The sequence below is a fragment of the Amblyraja radiata genome, chromosome 21 (assembly GCF_010909765.2).
Source record: "Amblyraja radiata isolate CabotCenter1 chromosome 21, sAmbRad1.1.pri, whole genome shotgun sequence".
Taxonomy (NCBI): domain Eukaryota; kingdom Metazoa; phylum Chordata; class Chondrichthyes; order Rajiformes; family Rajidae; genus Amblyraja; species Amblyraja radiata.
The window spans coordinates 27969598-27991535 of NC_045976.1; the positions used below are offsets into that span (position 1 = coordinate 27969598).

A 21938-nucleotide genomic window follows, 5' to 3' on the forward strand; every position below is an offset into this window, starting at 1 on the left:
AGAATCTAGAACCAGGGATCTAAACCTCAGGATACAGGATATACTTTAGAACAAAGATAAGAAGAAATGTATTCACCGAGGATAATGAATCCGTGGAATACTCTACCGCAGAAGGCAGTTGAGGCAATGTCAATAAATATATTCAGGAAGGAAATATTTTTCTTAATGCTGAGAAAATCAAGTGGTGTGGAAAGGTGCTGAAAATAGAGTACTAAAGTGGGTGATCAGCTCTGATCTTGCTGAAGTGGAACAGACCCAAAAGGGCCACATGGCCTACTTCTGCTCCTATTTTTGTGTCTTTATTTTTATTTACATAGAAGCTGAAGAAGTCAAGATTTCAAAATGAAATGCTTACTTCTGTGAAATACTATTGTTTGAATTGTCAGCACTATTTAAATATATATACAGAACACAATTGCCAATTACCAGTTGTCAGGGCTGCCAACTCTCACGCATTGAGCGTGAGACTCACGCATTTGACGAAATTATCACGCTCATGATAGAAGTTCTCATGCTCGTAATTTTTTTTTAAATTATATATATATATATATATATATATAAATAACGCCACACTCACAAATGATAATAGTATTCTGTCGGCGGGTTCCCTGTTAAGCCCATTGCACACTATTTAAAGTGGCAATGTAGACAAAAATGCTGGAGAAACTCAGCAGGTGAGGCAGCATCTATGTCTGAGCTTGACCCTTCTTCACACTCAAGCATTTCTCCAGCATTTTTGTCTACCGCTCTATAGATGCTGCCTCACCCGCATTCACAATCCCGTGCAGACGGTATAATAGGTGAGATGCAGCGGTGGTCCCAGCACGGTGTGCGTGAGTGATTCCCTCTCCCCCCCCCCCCGCCACCCAAGGCACCGCTCACACCTCTCACCCTCACCTCCGGCGGCTCTGTATCCGGCGGCCACTCTGTCCACACCACATGGAGTTTTAACCCCGGCCCGGAGTCAGGAGCGGACCGGGTGAGTGGGGGCGTCGGTGCAGTCTCCAGAGCCGCGGGGATGAATCCTGGGCTATAGCTCCGCTCTGATGCCTTCCCCGGACCCCCGGGTCAGTGACCCCTCACCTCCTCCGGACCCCAGCTGGACTCGGAGCACCTGGGCCGGCCCGCATTCCCTGGGAGGAGGAGAGAGGGAAATGCTCTCCGGACATCGCCAAGTCGCCGCTCACACCGGGTGTTGTCGCCGCTTCACTGACACACACTATCACACACAACCTTACACACACACACACAAGGTTTAAAAGGATATGGGCCAAATGCAGATAAATGGGACTAGTTTAAATGGGGCATCTTGATCTGCATGGACAAGTTGGGATGAAGGGCCTGGTTCCATGCTGTAAGACTATGTCACACTGTAGAAACAGTACAATCGCTCTGGAGAGGATCCAGCAGCATTTTATGAACATATTGGCAAGGCTGGAAGTTTTTTTTCCACTTTGAAGAAAGATTTGATAACTGGGATTGTATTCTCTGCAGCAATGGAGGTGAAGAAAAGACTTAGTCGAGGTGATTATGAGAATGGGACCCGTTTCGCTTAACAAAGAGTGTAAGAAGGAACTGCAGATGGTGGTTTAAACTGAAGATAGACATTAAAAGCTGGAAAAACTCAGCAGGACAGGCAGCATCTCTGGAGAAAAAGAATAGGTGATGTTTTGGGTTGAGACCTTCAGACTGAAGAGGTTGAAATCCAGCCATAAAATACAATGACTGGAGATGTGTGTTATCCAACTAAGGGCAGAAATCAGAATCATGTGTTCATCTTTATTGACGTGACACCAAAATAAATATATTACAGAAAAATAATTTAATGTGGTGGCACGGTGGCACAGCAGTAGAGTTGCTGCCTTGCAGCACCACAGACCCAGATTTGATCCTGACTACGGGTGCTGTCTGTACAGTATTTGTACATTCTCCTTATGACCACATGGTTTTCCCTGGATATTCCAGTTTCTCCCACATCCAAAAGAAGTGCAGGTTTGTAGGTTAATTGGCTTCTGTAAATTGTCCCTGGCGTGTAGGATACAACTGGTGTATGGTAGATTGCTGGTCGGTGTGGACTTGGTGGGCCGAAGGGCCTGTTTCATATATATGTTTTACATATGTCTTAATTTCATTGAACCATATACGGTTGAATGTGACATTATTTTCGTCTTGTTTCTATAGTCAAAGGGTAATGTTGATTGATTTATTTGTGCAGAACAGTGATGGAAGTCTGACTCCTCTTGCCTGGTTTCTATGTTTTTGTTTCTCTCTGTGCATAACAGCATGAATTATAATCTGATTTCCATACAAGAATATACTAAGGCCATTCATGTGCTGCACCTGTTGATCAGAGCCTGGCTCTACTGTTGAATGTAATTAGGAATGTAATTTAGTCTAACCTTATTCATAACTAATCCAATTTGAAGCATAAAATGTTGCATTCAAGTGTAAATTAAAAAGCTCGCTACAGTATGCACAATTTCAAGCTGAAAAATACAAAAGCTCCCTACCGTGGGAGGGAGGACACCTCCCTCCCACACCCTCCCCCCTCGGTTGCTACGCTCCCTCGCTATTTCTCACTCCCAACTCTGACCTAATGTTGACAGCTCTGCAGTTGGACTGCAACCATTAACTGCAACTGCCCATTCAAACCATGCCAAAAGACTTCAGTTAAAATTTCACGCTGTACTTCTGTCAAAAGTACCACATCGTGTAAATTAAGTGGCTTAATAAAACGTACAACAAAAACAATCGTTGTCTCACTGACTCCTTTGACTGTAAGTAAACATCAAAAGCATTTGAAATAGATTTTGTAACAAAAAGGATGAAAATATTAGAGGCAATTTCAACATTAACAAAATTTTATTGTGAATTTTAATCATGCTATTTGTCGAGCTGAAATAGGTCAATGCTCTAGTTCTCACCTACTCACCATTAAAATTCAGGTTACAAAAGCAATTTTCATAGCTTAACATTTTTCCTCAAAGGCAAATTATGCAAGGTCAAACGTACTATATTGTAGTACTCTCTAAAAATGAAGTACTCTTGTGTTTGTCCAAACATTCACTGGCGATCATAGCTCAATTGATTCATTAGGTCTAACTTTTGATATTTAAAAAAAATACATAGTCACTTCCGAACGGGAATAGGTCACCGATTAAACAATCCACAACTCATTTAACTCAATTCTTGACAAGTAGTGGTGTCCAAACCACCAGATACATATTTCAGAATTTTCTAAATATTGTATGGACCTAGTCGCTAATGGGTGGAAAGGAAACTAGTGCTACCAGCAGGGATAGATAAGCAACATATTCAAGGCAACATAAACAAAATTCCACAGATAAATTTTAAAACATTTTATTCGTAAAAAAATTGTTTCCTATAAAATTCAGTTCTGGTTGATCAGACAAGTTGGTTGCAATTTTAAGAATTCAAATCTGCAAATATTGATCGTGTAAATCCACAAGTAAAACAAAAAAAAGGTATTCAAATCATTTGACTAAAATGAAAACATTCATTTGATTGGGCAGTTCAATGCATATTCCATATTGAGGGGTTGGAGTGCAGTTAATCAGCAAGACCGGGACGACTACTTACAAGGAGTATGGCCAGCGAGTGGCGCTTGGGATGAGGGATGAAGAGATTCATTTTTTAGTTTAGTTTAGGGATACAGCGCGGAAACGGGCTCTTAGGCCCACCGAGTCTGGACCAACCAAAGATCACCCATACACTGGTTCTATCCTACACTCTAGGGACAAAATACAGCAGCCACTTAACCTACAAACCTGCGCTTCTTAGGCATGTAGGAGGAAACCACTATAACCGGAGATAACTGACGCGGTCACAGGGAGAACGTAAAACTTCGTAAATAATAGCTTTCACGATCAGGATCGAATCTGGGTCTTTGGCGCCGTAAGGCAGCTCTACTGCCTCGCCAACGTGCCGAAAAGAGAGTGAGCACAATGTTGAATGGACGGCAGCGGCATATCTATTGCAGCATTCAAATTTAGTTACACAAAATTATATACAGTCAGATGGAAAGAAACAGGTCATGTAACCACATGGGATTTTATGCTCCATTTGAGCCTTCTCCTCTTTACCTTTTACTATCAATACAACCCTTTATTCAAGGGTTGCAAAAATAATGGCTTGCAAACTAAATTTGGCCTGTGGCATACACATGAATTACTATGAAGATTGAACAGGCACCTCATGTTTTATGTGGGAGTTACAGGGTTTGAAAAACAGCGCGTAAATCAAAAAGTGTGTAAATCAAACGCATGCCTGGCATCACATGCAACTATGCTGTCAATTGAAATAAGAGGCGAGTCACATCATAAAACTTTCCCTTCCATCTGTACAATGCTTTACCTGAAATGCATGATATTACCCATTGGGCATTAAAACTGAGAAAATTACCCATTTATGCTTTATAATTGGAAAGATATATCCAAAAGGCAGGTAGACAGAAAATGCTGGAGTAATTCAGCGGGACAGGCAGCATCTATGGAGAAAAGGAATGGGTGACATTTCAGGTCAAGACCCTTCTTCAGATATCCCAAAGGCAGATATATTTAAACATATAACCTAATAGCTGCAGAGTTTGAGTTTCCTTTCTGTTATGCAAAACTCAACTTGCAAGATGACTTTGAAAGCTGCTGTGCAAGTTTACCAGGCATAAATTTGAGCATGCTATTCTGAAAATAGGAGCATATAAATTAAACTTCAGTAGGAATTAGACAAGCGTGTTATTCTAAACACACGCAAATCAAGCACACATAAAATGAGAGAGGTGCCTGTACTCCAAAAAATGAGGTTCCAATATTTTCATATACAATGCTCAAGGCAAGCTCTGCAGCAGAACAAATTCGTCCTCTGTAATCTCCTGTCATGAGGAAGTGAGTTGTGGTAGTTTCTAGAGGAAGCTGGTCACAGTGTTGGAGTCAGATGGGAAGCTTAATATTAAGAGGACAATTGACAGAAAGGGGTCAATAGGGAGAAGATATGGGGAAGATGGCAAAGGCAGTCAAGGCACAGTGGAAATTCTCAAAATGCCTGGACCTGGGAATCAGCACCCGCTTTTCCCCACAAGATCCTTGACTTGACCCATTGACCAAAATCAGTAAAGATAAATGACAAAACATCCTCCACAATAATTCTTAACACCAGTGCCCCACAAGAATTCATTCTCAGACCGTTACTATACTCCCCATACACTCATAACTGTGCAGCTAAATTCTGCTCAAACTCCACCGACACGTTTGGAGATGACACCACTGTAGAGGGTCGGATCCGCACAATGACAAGATAAAATACAAGAGGAGATAGAGAGCTTAGTAGCAGAGTGTCAAGGGAATAACTTCTCTCTCAATGCCAGCAAGACGGAGGATCTAGTTATTGACTCCAGGAAGCGAGGTAGAATGCATGCCCCAATCAATACAAAATGTACCAAAGTGGAAATCATTGAGAGTTTCCAGCATCTAAGCATAAAAATCAACTTCTATAGATGCACCGTAGAAAGCATACTTTCGTGTTGCATCATAAGTTGGTTTAAGTATAACTCTGAACTCGACCACCCAATCACACAGACCACCCTCCCCACCATCGACTCAATGTACAATTCATGTTGCCTCGGGAATGCAGCCATTATAATCAAGGATCTTTTTCCACAACCTCCTCTCTTCCACCAGGCAGTGAATACAACAGTTTGAAACCATGCAACACCATATTCAGGAACAGCTTCTTCCCATTATCAGACTACTGAACAGTCCTCCTATAAGCCAGGGTGGAATCCGTATCCTCCAACCTACTTCAATGCAGACGATGGACTTTTTCTCTCTAACTGTAACACTGCAATGCTGTAAAACTATATTCTATATAGAATTCTACATTTTTCTCTTTCCACATTTATGACTTGAGTGTATAATAAGATTTGATTTGACTGAACAGCATGCAACAAAAAGCATTTCACTGTATCTTGGAACAGTAATAAACCAATATGGTGGCACAGCGGTAGAGTTGCTGCCTCACAGGGACCAGAGACCCGGGATCAATCCCGAGTATGGGTGCTGTCTGTACGGAGTTTGTACGTTCTCCCCATGACCGCGCGGGTTTTCTCCGAGATATTCGGTTTCTTCCACACTCCAAAGACGTACAGGTTTGTAGGTTAATTGGCTTGGGTTTGTATACTTGGTATAAGGGTAAATTGTCCCTCGTGCGAGTAGGCTTGTGCGGGGATCGCTGGTCGGTGCGGACTCGTTCGGCCAAAGGACCTGTTTCCGCGCTGTATCTCTAAACTAAACTAAAAAAACTAAAATAATACCAAGGTTAAAGGGAAGAACACCTCTGCTCTTCTACAAACATACACCATGGGAACAGAATCAAAGGTGGCACATGGACTACCTGGCCTAACTGGTGGAGAGGGGCACAGCGCAACTATTAATTGTGAGCGTGGCATTTTGGTACAAAACAACCTACCAAAATGTCACTTAACATTTCTTGGCATTAAATTGCAGTCAGCACTGCATTCTCTAGCAGCCTGTTTGTATCTCCTTAAAGTCTACCTATTCTCACCTACCTCCAAGTTGTATCATCTACCACAGTATTGAGTGTATTCTGACAAGATTCTTGGCTGTTCCCAAATATTTATATTTTTCCTACGTTGATGGCCAGTAGTGTTTCTATTCCCCACAAGTTGAAACAGAGTAGAAATTGGTGCTCAATCACTTCTATAAAGTATACACAATTCCAAGTAGTTTAATCATAAATCATTGATGTTCATGTCAGAAATGCATATGTTAGTATACTCAGTGCAAGGATTCACAGGAACATTTCTATCTTTTTGTGTTCAATATTGTAGATCCAGCATAGTGTATATTAATTTATCCAAAGGGAAAAGGAGACCTTTACCTCCAAACCCTTTCCATCTCAGTCCACAACACCAAAGTAAAAACCACATTTTTAATGGAATTTAAATGGTTAAATGTAAACACTCTGGAGTGTTCCAGGGCTCTGGACCACTGAACTACCAAATTATTGAAAGTTATGTGGGTAACTCTTTCAGAGATGACAAAGAATATATATGAAATGCATAGTTTACTGCAATATATTGAAGAACAACTAATTTGAAGTTCACGGCAAAACAAAGTACAAAATAAAAAGTTTGTAACGAATACAGGATTTAACTTGCAGAAATTAAGTCAGCTTATAGTCAACTACTAATTGCTATTTTAAATATATCCGTTTAAGTGACAGTTGTTCAGACCAAAGAAATATCCTTTTTATCTCTCACAACAACCCCCACATTGTGGCGCATTATCTTGTATGACCACAACACTTAATTTCCTTTAAACAAAGATTATTTGTTCAATTGTTTATGATGAACCAAGAGACTATATCAAGAATAGTAAATGTTTTCACATACTTTTAGTCTTCTCATTAAAACTTTGGTGTGGTGGAAATGAGAAATAGGTGGCGGCAATTTATTTCACCTTTAGTAGAAACAAGGAACTGCAGGTGCTGGTTTACACAATACGACAAAGTATTGGAGTGACTCAGCAGGTTAAAAGCATCTCTGTAGACTATGGATAAGTGACGTTTCGGGTCAAGACCCTTCATCAGTCTGAAGAAGGGTCCCGATCCGTCACCTTTCCTTGTTTCCAGAGATGCCGCCTGACCCGCTGAGTTACTCCTGCACTTTGTGTCCTTTTCTTTAACCTGAAGACATGTTAAAATACCATTTCATATTCCATATCATGTCCAGTGGGCATTATAGGTAAACATCGGCAAGACCAAGCGTAGACCTGGCAACCATTTCAGCAAACACTTGTGCTCGGTCCGCTCAGGCCAACTGGATCTCCGGTCCATTTTAACTCCTCTTCCCAACCCCATATTGACCCTTCTGCCCTGGGCTTCCTCCATTGCTTGAATAAGGCCACACGCCAACTATAGGAACAGTTGCTCATATTCTGCTTGAATATCTTACAACCCGACAGTATAAATATTGAATTCTCTAATTTTAGGTAACAACCTCCCACCCCCCATCCCTTCTCCCACAAACCCGCTTTCTTTCACCCGTTCTTGCACTTATTTCTCCCTTCCACTTACAGCCCTTCCTCTCTTCACAATTCTACAATCCTTTTGTCTCACACCTGTTTCTACATTCTGTCATTTTATCTGTGGTGTTCGTCAAACCATCTGCCTATAAACCCCCTTTTATCCGCCACCCATTAGCTTACCTCCTCTAGCTTCCCCACCCACCCCCCCAATAATCAATCTGAAGAAGTGTCCCGACTCAAAACATTACCTATCCATGTTCTCCAGAGATGAATGAATGAAAAATGAATGAATGAAAACTTTATTGTCATTCAGATATACACCTAGACACAGTGCACCTTGAACAGATGCTGCCTGACCCACTGAGTTACTCCAACAAGGTGTCCTTCCCCCCCCCCTCCCCTCAGTAAACATTTGTTTCAATCAACAATTTGCCCACTTGACCAAATAGATTGCCAACGATAAAAGGCGAGGGAGATTTATGTTCATAGAGGCATTGGCCAGATTAGGCATATATACAACAGTGATTTTATGTATATGACTACGAGACTGTTAACATGACTTTATTTTAATACTGAAATTTGGAAGTGCGTTTCAAGAATACCGGCTTTCTTACAAGGTGCAGTCCAAAAATAGTTCTTCCATAGCCTTGATCCAAAAGACATGCAATTGCATGTGCCTACAGTTATAGTACTTACGCCTCTGCCATGGATCTAAATGAATGACAAAAATCCAAAAGGCATCATATATTGAAAGCAAGTGGTATAGGTGGTGCACAGCGGTAGTGTTTCTGCCTTACCCGGGTTTGATCCCAACTACGGGTGCTATGTGTATGATCCCAACTACGGGTGCTATGTGTATGGAGTTTGTATGTTCTTCCTGTGACTGTGCTCCAGTTTCCTCCAAAACTCCATAGACATGCAGATGTGTAGATTAATTGGCTTCTGTAAATTGTCCCCAGTGAGTAGAATGGAACAAGTGTACGGATGATCATTGGTCAGCGCAGACCCGTGGAGGCTGAGGGGCCTGTTTCCATGCTTTATCTCTAAAGTAAACTAAACAAGAAATTTATAAGCCAAGACAATTTGAAGGCCAAGTTTATAAACAAACAAATCTGAAAGCCTTGATGGTATCATGTAACTATAATGCTACTGAAGAGAGTTTCTTGTCGTATGAACCACAACAATGAAAGTTATGCTGCAGCTTTACAGGCACATTTGCTTAACAACAACAAAATACAATAAATTATCAATTATTTGAAGCACACTAGACTATCTCCTGTAAACTTTGTTCCTCTCATCTCAAAACTGGCACTCTAGCATTTGATTTCTTCAATCCTGAGAAAAAGTTGCTGACTCCCAATCCTATCTATGCCTCATAAATTTTATATACTTCTATCAATTCTCCCTGCAACCTCCAGCATTTCAGAGAAAAGAATCCGAGTCTGTTCAATCTTTCCCTGTACCTAATATCTCCTCATCCATGCATTATTTTGGTAAACCTCCCCTGCACCCATTTCAAAGCCTCAACATCCTTCAATAATCAGCACTTCAATAACTTGATGCTTGAAGGGAAAAAGCCATTTTCAAACCTGGAAGTAATTGTTCTCAGGCTCCTGTACCTTCTTTGATGGTGGCAATGATAAAAGAGCATGGCCAGGGTGTGGGTCTTAGATGATGATATCAGCTGGCTTCTTGAGGCAGCAATTCCTGTAGATCTCATATTGATGTTACTTTCGACAGAAATAGCTGTTGTAGAACATTTCTAATTTGTCACTGTTTGCAATACAATAGTATTGTGTTAAAGCTTACAAATATTGGAATAGCAACCATGACACATTAAATTGGACGATTGCAAAAATATTCATTAAAATAGCACAAAAAGATGACCTTGAATTTGAATGCATTTTTTATGAATGATATGTTGGCACTGAGGCTCATATAGTTTGGCACTGTAATTTCTCCAATATAAGGAATGAATTCAATTATTCACAAAGGATGCTCCCAAAATAGCAACTAACTTCCTGACTGTTAGTCATTTACAGAAGGGGGTGGGGGCAGCGAGGAGTTTTTCAAAACATCCCTAAATCCTTATATTGCAATGGTTAAACACCAGCTCCTTAATAATGTTCACTACCCATCAGTCTGAAGAAGGGTCTCGACCCGAAAACGTCGCCCATTCCTTCCCTCCAGAGATGCTGCCTCACCTGCTGAGTTACTCCAGCATTTTATGTCTACCTTCACTACTTATTAATGTATTTCACACCAACAATGTGATATTTTTATTTGCAATCTAATTTTTGAATAACAAGTTTCCAGAAAAAACTGATGCAGCTAACCTCCAGTAATGTAACATGCACATTTTGGGTTATAAAATACTGCCTATGAGCACCTAATGGGAAATCAAGTAGTTACTAATTAGATTTTCTAATTCATTACTTGCTAAATAAGTAAACACTTAATCTGTGCCTTTTTGCAAAAAAACATGTTTTAAGCCAATACACAACTCTGAAGAGGTGCCCCAATCTAAAATATCGCCTAACCATGTCCTCCAGAGATGCTGCCAGATCCGCCATTACTACAGCACTATGTTTTTTTTTCTAAATCAACATCTGCAGTTCCACGTGTCACCATCTTATTACTCGAATACAAAGACTATGCCAATGATTTGGTACTATTCTCAAGTGTTTAGCGCTGAATTTAGGCCAAAATAAACCCCAAACTATTTTAATCTGGAAAGGACACAGAGCTTTGGAAAAGCGGGGGCAGCATTTGGATTTCATAGCTCTCATGAAGCAAAATTCCCCAGAGATATTTATTAAAGAGAAAAACAAGATGAACTCACAACAAGTTATGAAACAACAGACAACATTTGATGAAAGGTAGAATTAGAGATTAAGTGTTAACTTGGAAACTTCCGAACTGCTCACCCAAATCAAGATTCATTCCTTGAATAGAGTAATGGGCCATTTAATGGTATTTTTATTATGCACATCTTAATTCCACAAGCGCATTCAAAGAAACATTATTAATCAATTTGACATTTAAAACAGGGGGCCAAAAGAGTAAAAAGGTAGGTTTTAAGTAGAAGCTTTAAGAAATGAGAAGAGATAGGGGAGGAAAAGCATGATAATGAGCAAGCAGGTGGGGATGGAGGCAGTTGGAAGTTTGTACATGTAGGAACACAGGCACAGTCCATGGACACATTCAAATTTATAGGTACAAATTCAGTAGATCACCTGTCATCTCGCTTTGCCACCTGTTTCAATTTTATTTTGTTAACATGCCAATAATCATCCATAACATTCATGCAACACTTATTGACTGCCATTTCCTTTACTGTCTATATTTTGGAAGTGGAGACAATCATACCGAGATTGTACGATGGTAAGTTGGTCAAGGAAATACTGGAATAATCACACCCAGATGACCAGAGAGTTGGGCTGAACTTCGTTAAAAAGGAACTTCACAATTTCCTAATTTAACCTCCTAAGTTTTATTTTAAAATTACTAATTTAAAAAAAAATCTATGGAAGAAAATAAAAAAATTCACATAGAAGTAACCTTTAAAAGCCAATCAGTGATTCTGGCTTAAAACCTAAAGACCATGTAACGATGCAAAATATTCTGGGTACTTGACAGTGAAATTAGTTTGTGAATACAAATTTATGTCAGCTCAAGAGATGTCAGATTATGGTGGAGAGCTCTGTAAACAATGACAGTGCACCATGTAAAGGTCTGCTGGATCACTGACAGTAACTTTGGCATTGTCATATTAACTTCCAGATGCATGAACATCCCCAAGTTTAGTCACAGAGAGAAGTAATGGTAACACCAGTAGCTTTGCTGTCACTATGACCACAGAATCAGGTCCAATAGGCATCGGCTAAAGGAAAAACAACTACTTAACACTCTACACGGTATTGCTTAACTCAACAAGATCAAAAGGACAAATATTACATTCCAAAGAATGCATTTATTTCTGTATACATCAATTTAAGGTGCGTAAATCTGAATGGCAGCGATATGTACAAAATCTTAAAATGCCTTAGATGGCAAGGCACCACTCCGGCTTTGCTGTCTGTGTAAAGATACCAGAGTCTTTTGCAGCAGTGTCACTGTAGTGTGTTGTCCTTGGTCCAGTGTCATCTAGATGCTGCTGATAAATTCAAAGGGCATAGAAGCTATCAACTCAGCCTCTTCACATCTGGTCCAACCAATACAGGTGTACTGTTATTACAGGCAGTAGGCCAGATCCAGCACAATTTGATGCCTAAATTTGCAGCCAGATACTTCATAAAAATGTAATTCAAGTTTCTGCTGTTTCATCTTCACTAATTTATTCTTATATGTATGGCTGGGGATCATGACAGAAGCCTCCTCGTGGTGATCCCTGGACGCGACAGCGTGATGCATTCTGTGACGCGTCGGGCGACAATTCCTTCAACATGTTGGACGATGACAGAAGCCAACAGCGAGCTACATCGTCTGACACACGAGCTAACAATATGTATGGCTAAAGAGTAGCCTGGAAACATTCAGATCCATCTTACTCCCATTTTAAAAGACAGCAACCTTTCGATTTTAGATTTAGAGGAATCCTACATTTATACATCAATGGAAACATTCTGCACTCCCATCAAACCCTCTCCAAATATATCCCACAATGCTGGCACCTTTTCATATTACAGTAACTGTTTCTATCATGTCACATTTTGATAAATTATATAACAGTTGGACCTTATCATGATGGAAATTTTACATCTGGTCAAGACAAGAATGTTTCATTGCCATATGCACCCTGACCGGAACAATGAAATTCTTCTTTTGCCGTAGCTTTACGGGCACATTAACACAACAACATACAAAATAAATATACAAAAAGCAATAATAAACTCTCAGTTATACTAGGTAACCAGATTATAATAGTGAAAGCCAAACACAAAACACTTAAAAGTTCCATGTTGAGGGGTGTTGTGGTTATGGTTGTGCAGGGTGGTTCAAGAGCCCGATTCTTGATGAGAAGTAACAGTTCTCAGACTCTCGTACCTTCTTCCCAATGGTAGCAGCAAGATGGAATTGCAATGTGGGTCTCCGATGATATTAGGTGCCTTATTGAAGCACCATTTCCTGTAGATCCCTTCGATGGGGAGGTCAATACCTGTGATGGATCACAGGTTACGTCCACCACTTTCAGCAGTCTCCTTCATGCTTGGCCGTTCAAGTTATCAAAACCAGGTCTGTGATGTAATCTGCCTATTGTCATTTGTTCACAAAATGCTTGCCCACTGATATGCCTTCCATCTATCCAGCTACATTCCCTGATAGTGGGCCCAGTAATATTCCATTTCTAGATGGTCTTTCAAAGTACTTTCAAAGTAGTACAGTTTTAATAATTCTGCAACTTGAAAGGCCAGGAACAAAGGATATTACAGAGAGAGATACAACCACCTAGTCCCCGGGACTATCCTCCCACCAAAGATATCTGTAGCAGGTGCTGCCTCAGAAAGACAGCCAATATCAAAGACCCAATCTACCCTGGCCACATTTGATTTCACTTCTCTCATTGGGATAGAGGTACAGGAGCCTGAAAACCATGACCACCAGGTTCAGCTTCTTCCCAATAATTATCAGGCTATTGAACATGCACAACACTAACCTCTGCAACCATGAGCTTGTCGGGACTGTTTTTAGTTGAACTAAAGACTTTGGATTTTTTGCACTTGCATTTATTTCTTCCCATTTAATCCTCAGTTTTTGTCCTATTGGTTTTGTGTTTTTCAGTCGTGCCTATATTTGTGGGCTCTCTTTTGGTTTGGAATTCGAAGTGTGCCAATCCTTTCTGCTACTTCAACTTTTAAGACCTCGTTTTTGTTATAGATTCCTTCTTACTAATCATGTCACCTCAGGTTCAATTGCCCAGCTCCATTAGCTGCCTCATTCTGCCCCTTAAGTACAACAAATCTGTGCTGACAACATCTCTGCCTGCTCCCATTTCCCCATCCCACCTCATCCGTCCATTCTGGAGCCATACATCAACTTCCACAACTTCAGCAGTAGAATGCCAGCACACAATTCTAGAGTAACATTATAGACCAAATTGGATAATCTGGTATAGGTCCACCATTGATTTTCCAGCAACTGAGAGCGCAGCACCTCCTTTAATCTGGACAAAATCATGAGACCACTTAATATCCCGTCCAGAAGTCACGCCAAAAATGTGGTGCGTAGACCAGGTAACATAGAAACATAGGTGCAAAGGTAGGCCATTCGGCCCTTCGACCCAGCACCGCCATTCAATATGATCATGGCTGATTATCCAAAATCAGTACCCCGTTCCTGCTTTCCCCCCCCATATCCCTTGATTCCATTAGCCCCAAGAGCTAAATCATAACTCTCTCTTGAAAACTTCTTCAGTTCAGTTCAAAGACAAGCACACAAAGCTGGAGTAACTCAGCAGGACAGGCAGCACCTCTGGAGAGAAGGAAAGGGTGACGCTTCAGGTCGAGTCCCTTAACCCAAAACATCACCTGCAGTATTCCTTTTCTCCAGTGAGGCACGGTGGTGCAGCAGTAGAGTTGCTGCCTTACAGCACTTGCTGTAAGGTGCACCGGAGATCCGGGTTCAATCCCGACTGCGGTTGCTGTCTGTACAGAGTTTGTACGTTCTCCCCGTGACCTGCGTGGGTTTTCTCAGCGAACTTCGGTTTCCTCCCACACTCCAAAGACATTACAGGTTTGTAGGTTAATTGGCTTGGTAAATGCAAAAACAATTGTTCCTAGTGTGTGTAGAATAGTGTTAATATGCGGTGATCGCTGGTCAGCGAGGAACCGGTGGGCTGAAGGGCCTGTTTCTGCGCTGGATCTCTAAACTAAACTAAACACAAAGATGGAGCAACTCAGCGGGACAGACAGCATCTCTGGAGAGAAGGAATGGGTGATGCCTCGGGTCGAGAACCTTAACCCGAAACGTCACCCACTCCTCCTCTCCAGAGACGCCGCCTGACACGCTGAGCCACTCCAGCATTTGTGTCTATTTAAAGTGCAAGGCAGCCAATTGACCTCATCAAGACTTCCACGCCGATCGGAGTCGGCAGATCTACTCTCATAGGTTAATTGACTGTGGTAAGATTGTAAATTGTCCCTTTAAAGTCTAAACATCAGGCATCTTTATGACAAGAGGATATGGGTCCAAAATGTCTCCAAGGATCAAAACTAAAGCTGCAGATAATCTGTTTCACTTTGAGTTAGCAGATTAGTGAAGAATTCTGGCAGAAACCAAGGAAAATTCTCAAAAGTTCTCCAAGATCCTCTTCAAACACGATCTTCTCACATCAAATTGTCACCCTCAACATTGTGATTTTTTTTTTTTTAAAGCACACTTAACTTTCCCCAATAGATTCCAGGATTTTCCCTACTGCGGGTATCAGTGCAGATGGCTGAAATGTTATTTCTGTTGACAAATTTGCATTTGCACAAACTATTAATTTTAGGTACATTTGCAACTCTTTAATTTATACGTAAAATAGAATGACTGGAAGATTAAACACAGGATGTTGTTAAACCCAGCATTTGTGCCAGCTCCTTACCAATACGACCCCCCCCCACCCCCCCCAATTCTGCATAGTTTTGCTTCTTTTTTTAAAATCACCATATATTTGTGCATTTCCCTCTAGGAGAACCTAACTCCACCATATTTGCAGGCAGTGCATTCAATATTTCTAGATTACTTTTCCTTTATAACTTTAGAAGCTGCTGGAATGTCTTCCAGTAGGATTACTCTCCCCTCACTTCTGCAAAGAATGACCACGAAATTGAAGGATTTCAAAATCTGGCCAATAATTAGGCTAATCATATTAAGCCTCTATATCTATAGATATTTAACCTCAAACTATTTTCTATATTTTGTTTAAATCCCTGAAAGAAATGTACACACATCATGAATTACTCATTATTTATATGGCTGCCTTTTTTTATTCACTAGCAAATCTTTTAACCTCATTGGAAACTAATCCTCATACTTACATACTTATTCAGGTTTAACACCAGTGTAGGAAACTTAACTAAAATCATACTCATAATTAAAAATTCTATCATGACTGTCCTTCACCAAGGTGTTGTTGATCATAATGGCATTCATTAACCTTGCATCATTGCAAATACCAAACAGCGTGGCCACTAACTAGTGCTTCACATTCTAATCTAGAAGCTATTCAATGCATTGCATGAACTTGGCCATAGATCTATATGAAGATTAAGGTCTCCAGTGATTACTGTATGAATTTCTTCTTAACAAACAGAAGGACCTCGAACCAAAACATCATCCATTCCTTCTATCCAGAGATTCTCCAGCATTTTGTGTCTATCTTCATGTAAACCAGCATCTGCAGTACCTTCCTACACCTTTAATTTTCCATTTTGTTTACTTGCCTTACACCTGTTAGGAAGTTATAAACAAGAGGAACAAAGTAATAAAGAAATGTCAGGTTCTAGAACTACCGCATAGTGACAAAGGTGGACTTCAAGTAATCAACTACGCTCCGCAGCAGTAATTAAGGAACCATTTGCATTACGTGGACCCAATTCATAACACTGTTTTGATCAGGGACTATAAGTACCACTTAAAAGTTAGATTGGAAATTGACAAGTACACAAAAAGCCGTCTTGGATTTAAATACGGGGGGGGGGGGGGAAGGGAAGCTTCCCCTGCAGTAATCAGGCATCTCTCAAGAACACAGCTTCTGGTTTAACAGTAGGTGGCCACTGAAATTGACAATCGCTTCTATCGACACTTGTACAATGATACTTTATTAAACAAGGTAACATACAACCATTAGTATTTTTTGTCTGCAGTAACAAAAATAAATATTGCTATTAACAAAATCCTAGTTTTGAAAATCCTGTGGGCAAAATAAATTTATTGTTGCAAGTCTGAAATACACTCCCCTCCAAACCCCTTTCCCCAATTGACACAACTGTCTTTATAATGCGATTTTCTATAACACAAAACTTCTTAGGAATGCAACTATCGCATTATAGCTGAAACACCTGCATTCAAGAGAAACATCTTCATCAGCAAGACTCCTGATCAAATGAAGAGGCCCCGTTTGATCTAGCTTTGGGAAATGAGGTAGGTTATTGCCATCATCTCCAAAATCTCCATCTTTACTTCAACAACCTAAAAGGCCTTGCATCGAAACCTGGTAACTTATTCCATTTAAGAATAATCATTCCAATAGTTGTTTTCAAAGAAAAATAGCGTATGTTGCCAAGAAAAGCAACAAATGCGAGCATTGGAAAACTGAATTTAAAAGTACAAAAGCATTGATGTGCACAGAGAAAGAAAAGTATGAGAAGTCAAGTGAATAGCAGAAAAACAGATCGCAAGAGCTACTAAAAGGAAAAGATAGTCAACGTTGATAAGGGTAACTTATTGACTGAGACACAAAATATTGTTTAAAAAAAAGGAGACCGAGTATAGGGCCTGCCCGTCTTCATGGAAGGCACAGCAAACATCCAAATGTGCAGAATGGCAGGTCTAATGCGAAGAAGTTCAACAACAATAGTATTAATTACTCCAAGCTTTTCATTTAAATTTACAGGACAAATGTGATCAATCCACAGGACCTGATGACCTGCAGAAAAAAAACTAAAAATAGGACCAAGAGTTCAAGCCCCCTCAAGCATGCCCTGCTATTCAGTATTATCCTGGCTGATGTGCCCGTTCACCAAACTTTACAAATTATTATCCATGTCCTCTTTTTTTAAATTATTATTAATAATCTAGCCGCCATGGTAGAGAATTCCATGGACTCACCACCATCTGCAAAACTAAATTGATGCATACTTCATTTTTAAATTGTCTCAGATTCAATTTTGAATCTGTTCTACTTAAACAGGCCAAAACAAAATTGTTACACTGCTTCATGCCAGGGCAAAAAAGCTTATTAGATATTAATCAATCCAAAGCAACTTATCCTTATGCTATTCAGACTCCTTTGTGGAACTGAGGTACGCCATGATTGTCAAATCTATTTCCCAATTTAAAATTACTTGTCAATAATTCTACCCAGCATTGTATAACAACATTTCCTCAGCAAGATACCATTCTCTAGAAAATTGGGCTCAACTAAAATGTGCCATTGTAAATAAGAGTTTAATTGTCTACTTCCTCCATCCACTCATCGCTCATCCCTCATTCCCTCCATTTTTCTTTGCGCAACACTCCCCTGCACCCTAACAGCACCAAAATCACACCCCCTTTTCCTTTTTTGCACTATCCCTCCCTCTGGTCCATTTCATTCCCTATCTTATTTTTCCATCAGTTGCATTTTGTTATTCTCTATATATCATCTCCAACCTTGTTTATTAACTCTCCCCTTCAACAGTCTCATTTGCCAAACAACCACTTCTTGCTTGAACCCACATCTACATTTTCAAATTCCCATGGTTAATATCCAATATGCCTATCAAAAACTATTTTCAGCCCCACAATCCAGACACCTTCAACTTAAAATTCTGCCCCTTGCTCCGTCACAACTGTTCATCCCTCCAATGATAGCCTTGTACTTGTCTACCTTGGTTCTAAGTTTCAAAGTTCTCTCCTTATAATCCTAAATGTAATCTTTACCAATCATTTAGTTATCTAATCCAACATTTTACAGTACTGTCAAAATTATTTTTGCAGACATATGCAACGCCATTGTGATATTTATTATGTTAAAGACTCCAAGTAGTGCAAATTACAATTCATTCAAAATGTGCTGATGAAGATGTTGGATAGCCAATAAGATCTCCAAATGCCTGATATCAATCGCTACACTAATGCTAAATTTCCATTAAATCAATTGTTTCCCTTCCTTCACTGTATGTTACAAACCACCGCGGACTGCAAGTTCACAGACATCACCCACTCCAGAGTATTTCACCAATGCGGCCATAATTCATGCGAGTCTATACACCGAATACAGGAAAGATCTGCGATCAAAGGAATTATCACACTCCAGCTATTCTTGAAATCATACAACAGCCATCCACTGGAAACTATACTTCACACAACGGGTATAGTTAAACCATAGCTCCTTCCCCAATACAATTACTGAGTAGTAACAGAAATAAATGTCTATTGTCAGGTCTGATGACATAAAATGAAAAACAGGTCTTATAAAATAATGAATACTTTAAGTGAAACAACACAAAACCACTCATTGCATACTTTCTCTGAGCGAACACAACGCCCCTGTGTCTTGCGCAACATCCGCAAGCGCTCCACATTTCTGACTCACAGCTGACAAATTCATTACATTTTTTTGCTCTGCAAACCTCACACCCAAGATGAACCTGGGGGGGGGGGGGGGTGGGGGGGTTCTACGTTGTCTAAACCGTTGTTGTGCCCCGTTAAAGGCGAACATTTCGTTCCCAGTGCCCGAGACAAACACGAGCTGTAGTTATTTAGTGGGGAAAGTGGATGAGGAGCCATGAGGGGGCGGCTTAGGCCGCACAGCCTGGAGCTGGCGGTGATGGTCCAGCTGGGTCGCGGCAGAGGAGGAGGATGAGTAGACACCGCCGAAAACCCCGACTCCCCCGGCAGCCGCCTGTCCCGACGAGCCAAGAAAGTTCATTACAGACAAAAGGAGCCAATGTTACAGGAGACTTAACTACACACACACAGCAACTCACCATGAAGTCGTTGGCAAAGTTATCCTCCCCATTCTGGTCGCGGTTTTTCATGGCCAGCACCCGATCAATGAATGTCTTCAGGATCTCGCTTTGCTCCATCTTCTCAGCACATTGGACAACTGGAGCCAGCAAACCGGGTCAAACGCTCATCGCTTTCGCATCTTTCCCCAGCAAATATCTTTCTTTGAAAATCCGATGGTCCGCCCCTGTCCTTCTTGCCACCGAATAATGTCAGTGATGGGCGATTATTTGCACCATTGTGCCGTGCCGAGGCTCGGGCTTCCTCCGTCCGTCTCCCACTTTCCTCTTCTCCGCTCTCTTCTTCCTCCTCCCCACCCCCAGCTCACAGCCGAAGCTCCCGCCCCTTCTCCCGCTCCTCGTTGGCCCATCTGGAGCACGGCTGCACCCTCTTGTCGGCCGCGTCTTTATCATCCCATTCCTCGATTGGACGCGCTGCCTGACGTTCACTGCTGCGTGCTCCAAACTTTTTTTCAACTCAATTCCCTGAAGATCGCTCAGATACACTGAGCTCCTGTTTGCAAAGGGGTTGGGTAACCCTGATTTTCTGTTGGTGGTATTCAGGAACAATCTAATATTCCGTCCTGTCCCTATTGCCACCTAATGCACACTGAGTTATTGAGGATACACATAATTCTACCTAAACATTTCAGCATGCACCCGAAAAACCCAACTGGTGTAATTCTTCCAATAAAGTATCATTCATGGTGCCACACTGAGACTCTGAAGGTATAACGAAAGCCAATGTTTGCCCTCCAAAGCAGCAAGAATGAGATCTGAGAAGAGGGGAAACTATTAAACATATACAATGAGAATATTTTTACACTAAGAGCAATTACTCCACCGACGCAGTTTGTGTTTCCTACTTGGATTTCAATGGGATTCCCACTGAGCTGGCACTGAAGATGTTGAGTGTTTCCAGCATTTTATTTTAGATTTTCTGCTTCAATTGTTTTTTTAATTAGCACTGGCGTTCTTGATTATCACACATTATCAACTGGGAAACCAATTTAGCCATGTTTCTGTTTTGTCTGTACACAATCCATTGTTTAATGGCCAGATTGTGATAGATTTTGAAAATAAAAAGATGGAAATCTGAAACAAAAATAGAAAATGCTGAAAACAGACAGCAAAAGAAGCAGCATCTGTAGAAAGAAAAAATGGAGATAAGTTTCAAGTCATAGACTCTTCATTAGAAGAGATAGAGAAAATGTGTTCATTATAAATGGCAAAGGAGTTGCAGAGGGATGGGACAAAGAAGATTGAGACCAGGGTTGCCTTGGGGATGTTTTAATGGTAATTAAAGGGCGACAGAAATGGCGCATGTTGCATATAGCAAGCCAGGGTGTCTAATGGAGGGGGAAAATAGAACTGAGCTGGTCACCGACAGATAAATGCAGCAAAAATGGCCAGTTCTGATAAAAAAATAGAGAAAGCAAGTTATCAGGAGTTGAAGAATTTGATATTTAATTTAATATCTTTGTCTTGGATAGTTTTGTGTGCTCTGTACATTGTGTGCTCTAAGATATTGCTGATGATTGAACTCTAGTCTAGGTCATTGTCAGGACATAAAGGCCTGACTGTGGAGCTAGAATTCTTGCCACTTCCCTTCAGATAATTTTGTACAAATTACCACATGACAAACCTGGTTAGGAAGTAATAGGAAGTTTACAAAGTTCCTTTTGTAACTTAACTGTTACTTTTGCCAAGTTATCTTCAGTAGCAGAACCAAACCATGCTGCCTAAATAATAAGCCTTGCTAACATGCGAACATTTTCTGGGTTTAGGCAAATGTATGTTACTCTACAACAGAAAGGTATACCATGTATGTTTAGATAAGAAAGCAAACTTTTTTGTATTTATATATCGTTAGTTAGAGATTGATAAGAATAATGAAGAGTTCTAACCCGAAACAATGCCGATTCCTTTTCTCCATAGATGCTGCCTGACCCGCTGAGTTACTCCAGCATTTTGTGTCTATCTTCAGTATAAACCAGCATCTGCATTTTCTTCCTACACATAAGAATGATGAGTTATGGATATGAATGATTATATGATTTCTGTCAGAACTGCTCAGCTTCATATAATAGGGTTATGAATGTGTGCTGAGATTCATACCTGACAAAGTGAAAGATGTTTTTTGACCATCAATTAATTATCTCAGCACCAAGGACCTTAGTTTCAT

The 21938-nt window shown here is 40.6% G+C and overlaps 1 protein-coding gene across 5 annotated transcripts in view; it reads right to left on the minus strand.

Moving 5' to 3' along the window:
* ptpn12 (protein tyrosine phosphatase non-receptor type 12) overlaps positions 1-20084 on the minus strand; it is an 85984-nt gene extending 65900 nt beyond the window's left edge. For all 5 annotated transcript variants that reach the window (XM_033039857.1, XM_033039856.1, XM_033039854.1 and 2 more), the window contains exon 1: positions 19736-20084. In XM_033039857.1, the coding sequence (XP_032895748.1) occupies positions 19736-19834 (99 nt within the window). In that variant the 5' untranslated portion in view covers positions 19835-20084. The remainder of the gene's footprint in view (positions 1-19735) is intronic.
* Between the last annotated feature and the right edge of the window lie 1854 nt (positions 20085-21938).